Here is a 15,586-nt window from a genome sequence, read left to right as displayed (position 1 = left end):
TCGAGTGTTATAACTGAATATTAATGTACTTGGGGCTGGTTCTGACCACGTGGAAGGGATGTAATTTAGAAAGTGCACTTGGCTTGCTTTGGATGAGGCGGAGAGGGGATTATTATGCTTAGTCAGGCTGAATCGGGAGCAGTAACTCTCTCTCTACAGATGGGTGGTTAGGTATGATTTATACATTTCCTAGTCTGTACCCTCCGCCAGATAGGGATGTATTGGAGGGAAGATATGGGTGCTTGGGTTGGGCTGTGCTCCATGCCTCTTTCTCCCCCTGTAATTGGGGAAGCAGGATGTATTTACAAATAAGTGTGTGCCCTTAGAATGTCTAAGAGAAGCGAAAATTGATTTTAGTAAAGGGATGGAGCGGTGGGGCGCGGCTCTCCGCATGACCCTAGGTAACTGTGTATGATGTCTATATATGGTTTATTAAGTTTGTGCCCCTAAATAATTCTAGGTGAACTGCCGCCGGGGGTCTCCTGGACAGATAACTCTGTGCGGGCTTCCTTGGCGGCAGTGGTCTTCATGACTGGTTTTGGGCGGGGCTCCCTAGCCCCGGCTGGGGCTCTAGGTCCTTGGTGCGCTTAGTACTACGCACCACCCCCCCAAGGGAGATTTCTCCTATCTAAAATGTTTATCAGGTTAGGTTCGGGTATACAAACACCCCATGAGTTACAATTGGAGGTGTGGGGTGGGTTGGGGGGGGAGTTTGATTTGTTTCAGTTTTATATGATTTTTACTTTAATTGCCTACCTTTATGCCTTACATTCTATGAGATTGTTTTACTACATCTGCTATGACAGCTTTCAGTGGTCGCTGATGTCTCTGTTAAACCCTAGCTGTGTGGAATATTCTCTCCTCCGGATCCCTTCGATAATCCACTCCATTAAACTATATGATGGCCCCTATTAAAATTGTGTCCTGGAATGTCAGGGGCTTAAACCACAAAATTAAGCGCTCCCTGGTCTTTGAGTACCTCAAAAAATATTCCCCTCAGATCTGCATCCTTCAAGAGACGCATCTGGTGGGTGGGAGGGTGATGGGATTAAAAAGACCTTGGGTAAGCCGTCACTACCATGCCACTTACTCCAGCTATTCTAGAGGAGTTAGTGTCCTGGTACACAAAAATCTTAGTTTTGAATTGTTGGATGTGGTCACGGACCCGGAGGGGAGGTATGTGTTGATACATGCTAACATTGACACAGTAGACATGGTGGTGGTGGGAGTATATTTGCCCCCCCAGCCAATATTTCTGTGGTGCAGAAGCTGACCGGGTTGATTGCCCAATTCCAGACTGACAATGTGGTCATAGCGGGAGATTTCAATATACCTCCAAACCCCTGTATGGATAAATTATCCCCTGACCCCGCTAGGGACTCAACGTTGTCTAAATGGGCTGATGTGTACGGACTGGTGGACATATGGCGATGGAAGAATCCATCAGAACGCGCTTATACCTGCCACTCTTCTTCATATAACACCCTCTCCCGTATTGATGTGGTCTATGTTAGTAGCGCAATGCTCCCCAGGGTTATTGCAGTCGAGATGCTTCCACGAGGTATATCGGATCATTCCCCCCTACTCTGTACAATACAAACTCATACTCCCCAAGCAGATAGACTTTGGTGACTCTCTAGATTCTGGATTGAACATCCAACCATAGAAATAGAGGTGGCCAAAGAGATAAGAGGTTTTTGGTTGACTAATGCCGCTTCCACAGGGATGGCAATGGTCTGGGATTCGTTTAAAGCCTATATACGAGGGTGCTATTTATCATCTATTACACGAGAAAGGAACAACGATAAAATTACACTGGAGGAGGCGGAGGCCAAAGCGCAGGAACTGGAGTCTAGGTTCGCCATGACTTCTAATCCTATCACGGCTCAGGATATGAAGGTGGCATATCGAGAGGTAATGTTACTTAGGGTGGACAAGGTTCATAAACGTCAGCTTACCCAAACACAAAAGATATTCGAACACGGTGACAAGCCAGGTAGATTGCTGGCTTGGATCTCCAAGGAGCAATCCCCAATTTCCACCTCTCTCTGATGATGCGAGGGAAAACCTAGACGCCCCGATCACGATGCCGGAGGTGCGGGTAGCACTGAGATCTATGCAGACAGGAAAGACTCCAGGGGAGGATGGGATCCCCCCTGAATTCTACAAACAGTACCTAGACGAACCCAACTATTAAAATGCACAACATGTTTACAAAATCATTGCAGGCCAAAGACCTCCCACCATCCATGTCCCAGGCCATCATAGTTGTAATACCCAAACCTGGGAAAGACCCACAGTTGTGCTCTTCCTACCGGCCCATCTCCCTGCTCAACTCTGACGCCAAAGTACTTACCAAAATTCTTGCCAGGCGACTAAATGAAGTTATACTTACCCTGATCCATGAGGATCAATCAGGATTCATGCCTGGCAAGGGAACAGATATTAACCTGCGAAGGCTGTATGCAGTCCTGGCCTCTGGAGATGAGGGAGGGGCTGATAAAATGGTGGCCTCTCTTGACGCGGAGAAGGCCTTTGATTCAGTAGAGTGGGGCTATCTCTGGGAGGTTCTCCGTAAATTCGGATTTGGGCCATCCTTCATCTCCTGGGTCAGGTTGATATATAGGGCACCGAAGGCCAGGGTGCGTACCGGAACAGTCTTGTCCTCGCCCTTTGCTTTGGGCAGGGGAACACGACAGGGGTGTCCCCTGTCCCCGGGACTTTTTGCTCTAGCAATTGAGCCTATGGCGGCGCTTCTTCGGGCTTCAACACAAATTAAAGGGATTGTTAGAGGTCCACTGCAAGAAAAGGTGTCCTTGTACGCAGATGACACCCTACTATATTTGAAGGATGATGGGTGCTCACTACGGTCGGCTCTGTCACTTATAGATGGCTTTGGGCGATTCTCAGGAATCAGAGTGAATTGGGAGAAGTCACCTGCGGAGGGTTCCTCAGTTTCGATACCTGGGAGTTGAGATCCATCGGGACTTAAGGCAGTTTATCCCTCTGAATCTCAATCCGGTGGTTCAGCGGATATCCCAGAGCTGTGCCAGGTGGAGGTCACTCCCCCTGACACCGGTCGGAAGAGTTAACCTAATTAAAATGTCGATTCTTCCTAAGTTCACTTGCCTTTTCCGCCAAACTCCTGTACCAATACCACACAGCTTTTTTCAGAGGTTGGATAGCATTTTGATATCCTTTGTCTGAAATGGGAGGGCTCCCAGGGTGGCCAAAGTAAAGCTGCAGATGCCCACGTCGCTTGGTGGCCTGGCACTGCCGTCCCTGTTGAAATATTACTGGGCGGCGGTCCTGGTGACGGTCAAGTGGTGGCTGTCGGAGGAGCCGGCTAACCCTGCCTCTTCATTGGAGGCGGCGTTGCTGGGTTCATATGCGGAGCTTAGAAACCTGATTCATAGGGGCCCTAGATCTAACTCTCGGGTCACCCTTCCTATGATTGCGACCCTGAAGGTGTGGGACTCAGTGGCCAGACAGGTGGGTGGATCTGGGAGGTGGTCCCCTGAGACCCCACTGTGGGGGAATCCTCGATTACCACATTTCCATTCCATACCTGATCCTATTGCGTGGGCCAGATATGGAGTTACAAAACTAAGCGACATAACGTTTCAGGGGCAGCTGATTGCATTTGATGCACTAAAGCATGACTGTGATATCCCGAACCATATGTTTTTCAGGTATATTCAATTAAGACATGCCTATAGATCCCAATTCCCCTCCTCGATCTCATTGGAGATGTCGCCGGTGGAGAGAATGCTTAGATCCCCTGATCAAACCAAAACGATGTCTACCTTATACAATATGTTTATTACGCTAGATACCTCTGGTGTCTCCCGGCTGTTTGCTTTATGGCAGAGGGATATCCCGGAGCTAACAGATGATGATTGGGAGGAAGGTGTCCAACAATATCTGCCCCTTGTGATCTCGGCCAGAGACAGATTTATTCAGTTGAAGTTCCTCCAAGTATTCTCCGGTTCGCCTGGCAAGAATTTACTCTGACCGCACGGCTACATGCCCTAGATGTAACTTTCACGAAGCTGACTTCTTTCATATAACCTGGTCTTGTCCTGCAGTGACGGAATTTTGGAAAGAAATCCTAGCTGAAATTAATAACATTGGGAAACTGTCAGTTCCGTATAGCCCGATTCCTCTTCTCTTAGGCATAAGTGACTTCCTGGACTTAACATGGGGTAAAAAGCTGTTCCTCTTCTACACCACGTTTTATGCTAGGAAAGCTATTTTACTGCAGTGGAACCAAAACTCACCACCTACTAAACAGCTATGGCAATCACTGATAAACACAGCACTCCCACTCTACAAACTGACATATATGGGCAGGAACTGTACAAAAAAGTTTGGGAAAATATGGTCTGAATGGGTAAAGGCAAAGCACCTAACTATTCCATAGATGTGATCTAAATGTTACTCAGAGGTGGGATTGCTCCGACATTTTGCCTCTCCCTCCCCCCCCCCCTCCCTCGGGTAGATCCTGGATACTTCCTTTGTATAACAGGGTAGGAGTTATAAGACATTAGTCTGATAACCACATATTATTGGAAATACTGCAATATTTAGTGCATGTGCGGATATGTGAAACAAATTTTGATGTATGATTACTGGATGGTATAAACTGGCAATGTAAAGTTTTATTTTATGTTGTTTAAAATCTTTAATAAACTTTATGTTAAAAAAAAACTTGTCTAATAATGACCCAAGAGAAATTGGATGTGCTGGGCTCATTTGTTAAAGGAAACTGAAAGATGAGCATTATTTATCTCTTTCCATAATTTTTATTGAAACTTTTTAAAAAAAGAAAAAGGAATGGTACAAAACAGCGTATGAGCATATTTTACATTTTGCAAGGTCACATACAATAAAATCTGAACAGCGAAGAGAAGGTACAATGATATCTTTGTAAACACATCCAACTTATTAGGTTTGTATGATATGTATAGCGGCTCACCCCACCCATTCAGCAGAAGAGGGCCTCCCCATGTGAAAAAAACAGAGGAGACTTGCTGAGGCATAACCTGGCAGTTGCCGTTAGGAAGTTCTCTGTAGTAAACATTCAGCATTGATGAGCGAACTTTTCGATGAGGATTATTTGTGATGGTGATATATTTGTTTTAGTGTTTCACTTTGGAGAACAGCAGTCATCTTGCTCAGCTTATAAATTGCTTCCTTTTTTTACAATTCACCCCTTACAGTTCTTTCTTTTTAACATTCATATGTGGAATTGTGTTGCAATATAACATTAAACCCATCTTTAAGCATAGCCACTAATCCCTAATCCCTGCAGCACCCCAACACATTTATGTAGTCTATTATCATAGTTGCCAACATTGTAAAAAAATTTATAAAAAAGAAAAATGTGGCACGCGCAGTTGGGCATGGTTTACGTGAAATAGTGGGTGTGGTTCAAATGGGGGTGTGGCTAGATTCTGAGATGAACGAGAGATGGAGAAAGAAAGGGGAAAAGAAGGAGGGAGGGAGAGAGAAAGAAAAAGAGAAGGAAGTAAAGAGGGATGGAGGGACATCAGGCCCAGATCCTACACCACAATAGAAATGTGTATTCCAGAGTTTAACAAATCAGCAGATAAAGATACTCCAAACACCTGGTGTTAGCGCTTCAATCATCCCAGCACCATGGTTGTTGTGGTGTCAGGATGATTGAAGCGCATTATTACTATTATTACATTGTAATATAGAATGAAATCATTCAACTCACCAGAATCAGTGGGACCCCTGAGCGTGTCACCTCCCACGTCGCCTACCACCAGATGCCATAAGGTGCCCCCAGCAGAGTCTGTCCTTGCATCAGGTGCCCCCAGCAGAGTCTGTCCTTGCATCAGGTGCCCCCAGCAGAGTCCGTCCTTACATCAGGTGCCCCAAGCAGAGTCCGTCCTTACATCAGGTGCCCCAAGCAGAGTCCGTCCTTACATCAGGTGCCCCAAGCAGAGTCCGTCCTTACATTAGGTGCCCCAAGCAGAGTCCGTCCTTACATCAGGTGCCCCAAGCAGAGTCCGTCCATACATCAGGTGCCCCAAGCAGAGTCCGTCCTTACATCAGGTGCCCCAAGCAGAGTCCGCCCTTACATCAGGTGCCACCAGCAGAGTCTGTCCTTACATCAGGTGCCCCCAACAGAGTCCGTCCTTACATCAGGTGCCCCCAGAAGAAGAGGCCCTCCTTACAGATCTGTGTCCCTGGCAGTGGAGCCCCTCCTTACATCTGGTGTCCCCAGCAGTGGAGCCCTCCTTACATCTGGTGTCCTCAGCAGCGGAGCCCTCCTTTACATCTGGTGTCCCCAGCAGCGGAGCCTCCTTTACATCTGGTGCCCCCGGGAGCGGAGCCCTCCTTTACATCTGGTGCCCCCGGCAGCGGAGCCCTCCTTTACATCTGGTGTCCCCCAGCAGCGGAGCCCTCCTTTACATCTGGTGTCCCCGGCAGTGGAGCCCTCCTTTACATCTGTAAGCTCTAACGAGCAGGGCCCTCTGATCCCTCCTGTATTGATTTGTATTGTAAGTGTACTGTCTGCCCTCATGTTGTAAAGCGCTGCGCAAACTATTGTGCTATATAAATCCTGTATAATAATAATAATACATCTGGTGTCCCCCAGCAGCGGAGCCTTCCTTTACATCTGGTGTCCCTGGCAGCGGAGCCCTTCTTTACATCTGGTGTCCCCCAGCAGCGGGGTTCTCCTTACAGATCTGTGTCCCCCAGCAACAGAGCCCTCCTTACTTCAGTGTCCCCAGCAGCTGGCAGCAGCGGAGCCCTCCTTACAGAGCGATCTGTGTCACCAAGCAACAGAGCCCTCCTTACTTCAGTGTCCCAGGCAGCAGCAGCGTAGCCCTCCTTACAGAGCGATCTGTGTCCCCCAGCAATAGACCTATTCTTACTTCAGCGTCCCTGGCAGCAGAAGCGGAGCCCTCCTTACAGAGCGATCTGTGTCCCCCAGCAGCGCAGCAGCTACAGTTCCCGGCTTTCTCGTGTGTGTGTTCAGTGGAGAGGGGAGAAGCTGCCCCTCCCCTCTCCACTGAACACAAGGGGAAATAATCCTTGTGACGGCGGCGGTGGCCATATTTTTGTAGCCCGTCAGCCGTTTTTTCCTAAAACATTCCCGATTTTCCTGGGACAAAGGCAAAATCTCTGGAAATTAATCGGGATGAGCTCCAATTGGGACGAGGGTCCCAAAATCGGGATTGTCCCGGGAAAATCGGGACTGTTAGCAAGTATGTATTATCCCTTTAGCTAGCAGGAAACCGTCCCTACCCTGGAGGGCAGTGGTTGCCTTCTGTTTCAAAAGTTTCTAATCTAAACTGATCTAATATCCCACTTTTACAAATGCCAGCTTTTTTGATAGGTAAACATACATATCAGGTAGTGCAGAAGCTTGCCTGCTTTTTTTTTGCCCTTTGCACATTTGTATTGTCCAATGAGGCAGCCCATCATAAATGAGGGGACAATAAGAATGTGTGGGGGTGGAAGGTAGCAGGAAGCTCAGACGCTAATTGGAAGTGCAAACACTTTATACCTGCAGCAGTTGTGTTCTTTTTTAAATAATTGGGTCCCAGTAAGTATTTCTAATGTTAACTATTATAATTATTCTAGGGCTGGCCTACTGCAGACATCTGTCTACTGTGAGAACACATTTATCAGCTTTGGTAAATCATAAAATTGTGTATCCTGATGTGCCAGTGGATGCCAGTGGAGGCCTAACTGTAGAGTTATGGCAAAAGTATTTAGAAGACAGCACAGTAAGTACACCTAAAAATAACATGGATGTCTAAAGAATAAATATACCTTTAATATAAGGGCTGTTGTGAGGGAAAATATAGGCTGCCAGTGCTGATTTACTCTTAACCACCTATCCACCGAATGTAAGCATACTGTATATACGGCCTCACACAAGTGGGTCTTAACAACTTCACACAAAACGACATACCCGTACGTCAGTACTTTGACGCTAAATACCGGGGTTATGGCAGCAGCCAGCTGCCATAACCCCGGCATTTATGGGAACGCCGTGCGTTTCTCTTTAAGATAAAAGTGGTCTCCAAGGTGGATTCGCCAGGAGAGCACGTTTATCGGCAGCAGGAGAGGTGCCCACCCGCCACGCTCTCCGGTCATCTTCGCCGCTTACCAGACCCGCCGGTAGTGGTGATCGCATCCTCTCCCGTGGATGCCTGGCTGCCAACTGAGGGTAGGATGGCCCCTGCTCAGCTCCATGGCATGGGAGAGCAGAATCGACGTCAAACGTCACTTCCGCCCATAGCTCTTAAAGGAGAATTTTTTTTATGTTTAAGTGACTTTTTTTTTTTACTATTGCATTTTAGTGTAAATATGAGATCTGAGGTCTTTTTGACCCCAGATCTCATATTTAAGAGGTCCTGTCATGCATTTTTTTGCTATTATAGGGGATGTTTACATCCCTTGTAATAAGAATAAAAGTGACCCAATTTTTTATTTTTTTAAAACAGTGTCAAAATAAAAAAGTAAAAGTAAAATAAATAAGAAAAAAAAAAAGTATTTTTTAAAGAGCCCCGTCCCGACGAACTCGCGGGCAGAAGTGGACGCATACGTGAGTAGCACCCGCATATAAAGGCAGTGTTTAAACCACACGTGAGATATCCTCCTGATTGTTAGAGTGAGAGCAATAATTCTAGCCCTAGACCTCCTCTGTAACTCAACTGGTAAACTGTAGAAACTGCTGCACAAATACGGTGTGACAGAAAGTATTACAACAACCGTCATTTTATTCTCTAGGGTGTTAAAAAATATATATAATTTTTGGGGGTTCTAAGTAGTTTTCTAGCAAAAAAAAAGATTTTTAACTTGTAAACAACCAATGTAAAAAAAGAGGCTCAGGGCTGAAGTGGTTAATCCGTGGGCCGCATATATTAACTTTTGTATTTGTGCTGAGCGCATACTTGTACATTGTATCTTGTTCTCCTTGCTAGAGGAGAAAATTATAAACAATAACGTGTGTGAAAAAATAGAAAAGCTAAAAATATAAATAGCTAGATCAGGGTTTGATCTAGGTCAGAGTAAAGGTTGGGGTCAAAGGTCAGTGTATTTTCAATAGAATTTAACAACTTGACCCCCAGGCCTTTTTTGGCATTTTTTGTTTACAATCAGTATTTTTTGATAGAAGATTTCAAACATTATTTATTTTTTAAAGTAGAGGCCCTAGAGAATAAATTAGTGGGTCACACAGTGTTTGCACAGCCGTTTTTCGAACGCAGTGTTTTTGGAAAAAATAAACTTTTTTGAATTTTAATGGAAAAAAAACACACTACATTAATATACATAAAATAAAGATGATGTTACGCCAAGTAAATAGATACCAATACTTTAAAACACACATGTAACGGCGACAAATGGTGTAAATTTTACTATTCATAGCCGAAGCTTTAAAAACCTTTACAGGTTACCTCTTTAGATTTACACAGGAGGTCTGGTGCTAGAATTACTGCCGTTCATGGTGCTACCATGTGTGATGATCGCTGTTTGCGCAAGTGCAGGACTGACTCGTGCACTTGCTTTTTTGCAGCGAGCAGGTGGGGACGGGGGCACTTTAATGGGGTTTTTTAAATTACGTGTTTATTTATTTTTATTTTTACACGGTCGCTTTAATTTTTTTTTTTTTTATCACTTTTATTGCTGTCACAAGGAATGTAAACGTCTTTTTGACAGCAATAGGCATGTGACAGGTATCTCTTTATGAAGAGATCTGGGGTGTGTAAGACCTCAGATTCCTTCTCTGCCCTTAAAAGCGTTTGATCATACCAAGGTCGGTGCGATCAAAAGCTTTCCATTTTTAAAAATAGCGCAGTTTAAACCTGGGTAAACCAAAAGGGATGTCAGGTCATCGCTTTCAGTTCCCAAAATCATAGAGACAAACAAAGCAGTTCTGGTCTTTATTTGTCTCTATGAGCAGCTGGGGGAAGCTGGATGTTTGGGTGGAACGGGATAGCCCGATGAAGGTGTAAAAGCAATCCAGCGGATAGTTGGCCACTAGGATTACTTTTACAAGAGCTCTAAAAAAGCTCTAAAAACAGTATCGGGATGATGCCTGCAGCTGTAGGCACGAGTCTAGCAATGTACAGATACGTCGCTGGTTGGCAAGTGGTTAAAATATATATATATATATAACTGTATATACTATAACTGTTTTATGCCTTTTTTTTGTTAAAAAAAGGAAAATCAGGAGGTATGAAGGTATTAATATGCTATTTGCTGTTATAATGACTTTATACTTTCTCAGTAACTAACCCAGAAGAATTAAGCAGACTAGGAAAGTCAGGTACTCTAATCTACTTTAAAAAATACATGACAAAATCTACACTGTTCCTAAATAAAGAAAAATAAAAGGCAGCTCACACAAAGGTAGTATAGCGGACCTTAGTCAAACTTGTATATCAAGTGTAACGCCAACACTGTAATGTATAGAGTGACAGTTAAATCATAGTCTTATTGATTTGACTATAAAAAAAAACTAAAAATTCAACAAATCAATTCCAACAATGTCCAAATAAATTTGTGCATGAATATGGAAAGGAAAAAGTAGATCTGGTGAAACCGCTCCGTTGAACATAGATACAGCATTCAAAACATGCCCAGATAGCTATCCACACCACCTTCAAGTAAAGTGCAAACTCACCAGAGACGATGGCTGCCGTGACAGCAGCATGTGCGCCTTTTAACATTCATGGAAATCCTTCTGGAAGTGGCAACGTTGTATTTCCACTGATATCTTTAAACCGAATCCCACTAAGGATAAATAAAGCTCACCAGGAACTATTTTCCATAGTGCTATATGTTTTATTATTCAAGTCTTAATCAAGGTAAACAAAACAGTTTAAAACTCACATGGATAACCACTGGCAACTGGGAATCGCTCAGCGGCGAGACGTCAGTACCAAATATCCCGCCCACTTTATTGTTCATGGAAAGTGACTCAAAGTAATGAAGCCAAAGGGCATGACAGGCAGACAACCAGCTTTTTCTGGAGAGTTCAGTTGTTGAAAATGTTAGTAAATGTTACATTTATATTCTAATAGTGACCCACATTCTCAACTTTTTACTTTTCTTTCTGGTTGATCAGAATTATGAAGAAAAAGAATTATTGCGACTCATTTATTATGGAGGCATTCAGCATGAGATCAGAAAAGAAGTGTGGCCTTTTCTTCTTGGACATTATCGGTTTGGTATGACAGAAGCAGAGAGAAAAGAGGTTTGTGTTATTTATAAGACTTTTCTGAAATGTTCATATCAGAAAAGTAAATGATTTTCTCAACTTGCACAATGGAATATTCCTCACCCCAAGATCCCATGGATTAAATTGGAAATGGGTTCAATATATCCATATTATCTTCCAGGACTGTTGTGGTCCCATACACTTTCCCACTCATCCTTAACCCCCTTTAACTCTTTGGTGGCCCAATCCCTACAATTATGGAATCTGTATAAACATAAACACCACCTAGTTTACCCTGTCTCTCCAATGACTTCATTTCTAGGTGACCCAAAATTAGCTGCTGCTTTTTCCAATCCAGGTAATTTTTCTTGGTGGGTGTCTAATAAATGTACTACAGATCATTTTAGTTTTCAAGACTCCATACCCTTAAGAAGTTTCCATATTATGAAATGCATAGATATTATTAGATTAGGCAATTGTTTTCCTCGTATTAAACTTTAACATCACCTAAACTTCCTACTCACTTAGAAAAAACCTGCAAAATTTCCCCTAGAGGGAAAGGCCTTATTTCTTCGCTTTATAACATATTATCCACTCCCACAGTTGAAAAAAATGCCATATATGATAAAATGGGAACAGGGATGTGGAGAACAATTCTCTTTTGAGGAATGGTCAATTATGATATGTAATCTCCGTAAATGCACATGTTTTCTCCTCCATTAGAGAAACCGCTATAGAAGTTTTATCTAGATGGTATTTTACACCATCTTGATTACATAACATGTTTTCTGAGGCCTCTGATTTAGCTGTTTTACTGTTTTAGAGGCTGCAATGACAAAGGTTCTTTTTTTTTCATATATTTTGGGGTTGTGAAGTTACAACCAACATTGCAAAGTGTATCAACTTTAGCCTCTCTGTTACTCATCTGTTACTCTTTCTGAATCAATGTATACCTTTCATGCAAAATGGGATATCTGGTCTTCTATTTTCAATACAATAGCAGGCTGATGTTTTTTATTTTCTTTTTGTGCATATTTCTTATTATGGTATTGTTGGCATGATCACAACTGATATGTCTTATGTACCCTTTTTAAATTATATTTATTTTATTTTTTTTAATTTACATTTAATTTTGTGTTTGTTATTAGGTGAACAGCTCTTATGTCTACTAAAAGTATACTATTTTTGTAAACATGGATGTTTATATTTTGTAATAGTATCTGACATATGTCATTTCTCAAACAGTTTGTAAACAAAAAAGAAAAGTAAATGATACTCAGAATAAAGAAAACATGTGACCACACAGTTCCTTTAAGTGTGTTGCTAATCATTAGCGTTTTACTTTTTAAAGAGCTGGGAACGTGTCTGGCATAAATATTAGTGTACAAATATTTTTCTAAAATAACATGCAGTAAAGGGGTTGTATGGTATGGCTATAGAAAATAAAAATAGCTACTGTATTGGGAGACACAACCACAATGGGAGAAATCTAGAAAAAAGTAACCCATTTATGCTCTAAGTTAAAAAGATGGCAAAAGAACATCCCAACTTCCCTTTAGACATGTGTACATCTGATATGCGATCATGTTTTAAGCAGAACTAAACCCACCAAATTATCTGTTTCCCAAAACAGTTAAAACATGCTGTGAATAACTGTCAGATGGTTGTGCTCTCAGCTGAACTGTCAACCATCAAATGGCTGGTGTCATAACTGATGCAATGTGCAACACTTTGGCAGCTGCGGATGAATCAGAGGCTAAGGTGGCTGTAAAGAATAGGAAGGTTTGTTCCACTTTAAATTTTAAGAGCTATAACCTTCGTTTAACATTTTTGGAGAATATAGGCTATAATAAAATCATTCAAAGTAATTTTTAATACAGTATATGTAAGTACATATTATTGTGCCTTAGTGAAATCTTATAAATACATGCCTTAATAAAGTGCTTACATTCACCAGTGTTTAAAGGGAAAATATTAAATCGATTTACATGGTATTAAACTGTTAATCTATGGCAGGCCATACATGGTTTGAATCTCAGCCGGTTCTTGCTGAACCGACTGAGATTCGAACTGTGTATGGGCAGACTGAATGTACCAAGTTGTTTGATCAACTTGGGGTACAACCAGCATGTCCTGTTTTACCTGCGATTATCCACAAAATTTGCTCCGTGTATGGCCGGCCTTAGTCACACTGAAAATTAAACTGCCCAATAAGCTGTGCCTGCAAAAGAAGAGTATAACCACTGAGCATTGTGATGAACAGATTGGCATTCAGTAGCTAAGGCAGCAAGGGAGATAAGTATTAAACTTTCCTTTTTGTCGCACAGTACAGGACTAGGGATCTTTTACCAAGGGGTTATATGCAACTACCTTTTGGTGATTAGACACTGGAAAAATGAAGGCTGCAGGGGCATCCCCTATGTAACTTCTTCCACTCCCAGCTAAGCTGGCTACGTTTTTGCTAGTGTCCTTAAGTGATGTATCTCTTCACTGTACTGAGAGAAGCTTAATGAGGAACTAAAGTTCTGCTATAATACACTGTGGGAGAGCAGGCATTTTATTGCAGAAGAGACATTCAATGTCTCTTCTAAAATAAAAGATACCTACTTGTCTGCTCACAGTGATCCTTGAACTGTAAACTGAACTGCACATGCACAGCTCAACTTACAGTGGCTGAGCTGATCCTGTGTGCTGGGATAACTAGCTCCTGTCCATGCGCAGGAGTGACATCATCCTGCGGCAGCCAGTTAAGATGGCTGAAACCCGGCACATAGGAAAAGATGCCAGCGCCAAAGGGGGAGCATTGGGAAGGTGAGTTATCCTTCCTTTAGTTCTACTTTAACTCTTTTCTGTGCAGATTTTTTCTCTAAATGATTCCTCTAGCAATATTTGTGGCTGCACCATAGCCACTGTGGCTCCTTCTGCATCTTCCAGATCAGTTGAATCCTTATTACTGGAGCCTGCATAGGCGCTCACCTTGTCACATGGTTCATTGTTAGGAGGGTGCTATACACGTCCAGGATAGTGGACTGCCGATGGAAAAGCCCTGTCTCTGAAAACACCTTTAAGAGTATGCTCACTGTGAAAGGCAAAGCGAGGTTGGGTCTGATTTCTTACATCTTGGCTGGAGTGCGAAGACATCTGCTATGGTAAATGCAGGGCCTCTACCATTACTTGCCATCTTAAGGTGCTGGTGCTCTTATATCTAGGCTACAGAGAAGCATGGGCTGCAACACTTTAAATGTTTTTTTTTTTTTAATTTGGCACCATTTTTCAAGTGGTTGGGTGCAAGTCTGTGGCATCTGGTTCTACTGTGGGCCTTGTTTTCATTCACTCCACTGTACACGTGCATGCCATTTTCTTTCTTAAGGCACACTCCTCTTTGTCGGCACAAGCAATTACTGGCATCTCTACTGTACAGCACAGTAATCTCTGGATTTAACAGCCTGTAGTGCCTGACACAGAAGGCTTCACCCTTCCCTCTCCACAGCTGCAGAGGTCGTAAGTACTCCTCTGAGGATGCTTTTTTTGCACGGCATATGGCAAATCACAAGCACAAGGGCACAGCTTGGCAAATGGCTCCAAGGCATGGAAGTCTATCTTCACAGGGCCCTAGTACCCTCTGTTTGGACAGTTACCCCCCGTCTGACTCCCTGCGTTTCTCTGGGTACTCTGCTGGCTATTAGGTCACACAGCCTTCCTCCTATTTATCTAGAAAGGAATTTTCTGCTTCAATGTTTGATTTCATAGGCAGAATTTTGATCTTTTTAAAGGTCATAGATAACAGAGTTACCAAGCAAGCTCCTTCAGTGTTCCCTCTTGAATTGGTCTCTGAATTTGCCTTTGCTGCAGACACGTTGCCTAAGGAGAAGGTAGATGAGGAAGATTCCCACTTTCCCTCTGAGGAATCAGATCAGGATGGGACACCTTCAAATGAAATTTCTGACACTATCCTCTTGTTTAATGTTAGAGCAGCTGGAGTCTGCCACATGTGGTCTCTACAGTTCACCAAACCTTCTAAGACGTTCCCAGTCCACTGGGGCTAAGCACATGGCTGACATCCTAGCTCCATCTGAACAGATTCCTCAGTTCACCACCAACTATTGCTTTTACATGATACATGTGTAATTTGCTCGGCAGATACACTTCATCATAACTCCAGGATGAGCCGTCTCTTGCAGAGGATCCTTGGGTTCAAATGTTGGTCAGACAAACTCCCGTGCAAGAAATTCCTCAAGCATCTACCCTTTGATATAGAATGCCTGTTTGGTTCCCTCCTTGGATAAGGCCACCAAGGAGCTCACTGGGAGTAAGAGTGCTTTTGCCCTCCAGAAAAAAGAAGGCTTGTGCTTCTGCAAGTAGACCTTCTACTGC

General features: G+C 43.2%; 1 protein-coding gene across 2 annotated transcripts in view; it reads left to right on the top strand.

Moving 5' to 3' along the window:
- The window catches only part of SGSM1 (small G protein signaling modulator 1), a 351,523-nt gene that overhangs the window by 274,447 nt on the left and 61,490 nt on the right, over positions 1-15,586 (top strand). For both annotated transcript variants that reach the window (XM_073629552.1, XM_073629541.1), the window contains 2 exons: positions 7,624-7,769; positions 11,120-11,248. In XM_073629552.1, coding sequence (XP_073485653.1) covers positions 7,624-7,769; positions 11,120-11,248 — 275 coding nt within the window. The remainder of the gene's footprint in view (positions 1-7,623; positions 7,770-11,119; positions 11,249-15,586) is intronic.

The sequence above is a fragment of the Aquarana catesbeiana genome, linkage group LG01 (assembly GCF_042186555.1).
Source record: "Aquarana catesbeiana isolate 2022-GZ linkage group LG01, ASM4218655v1, whole genome shotgun sequence".
Lineage (NCBI taxonomy): Eukaryota > Metazoa > Chordata > Amphibia > Anura > Ranidae > Aquarana > Aquarana catesbeiana.
The sequence above is the reverse complement of the archived record's forward strand: the minus strand, read 5'-3'. Positions and strand labels throughout refer to the sequence as shown.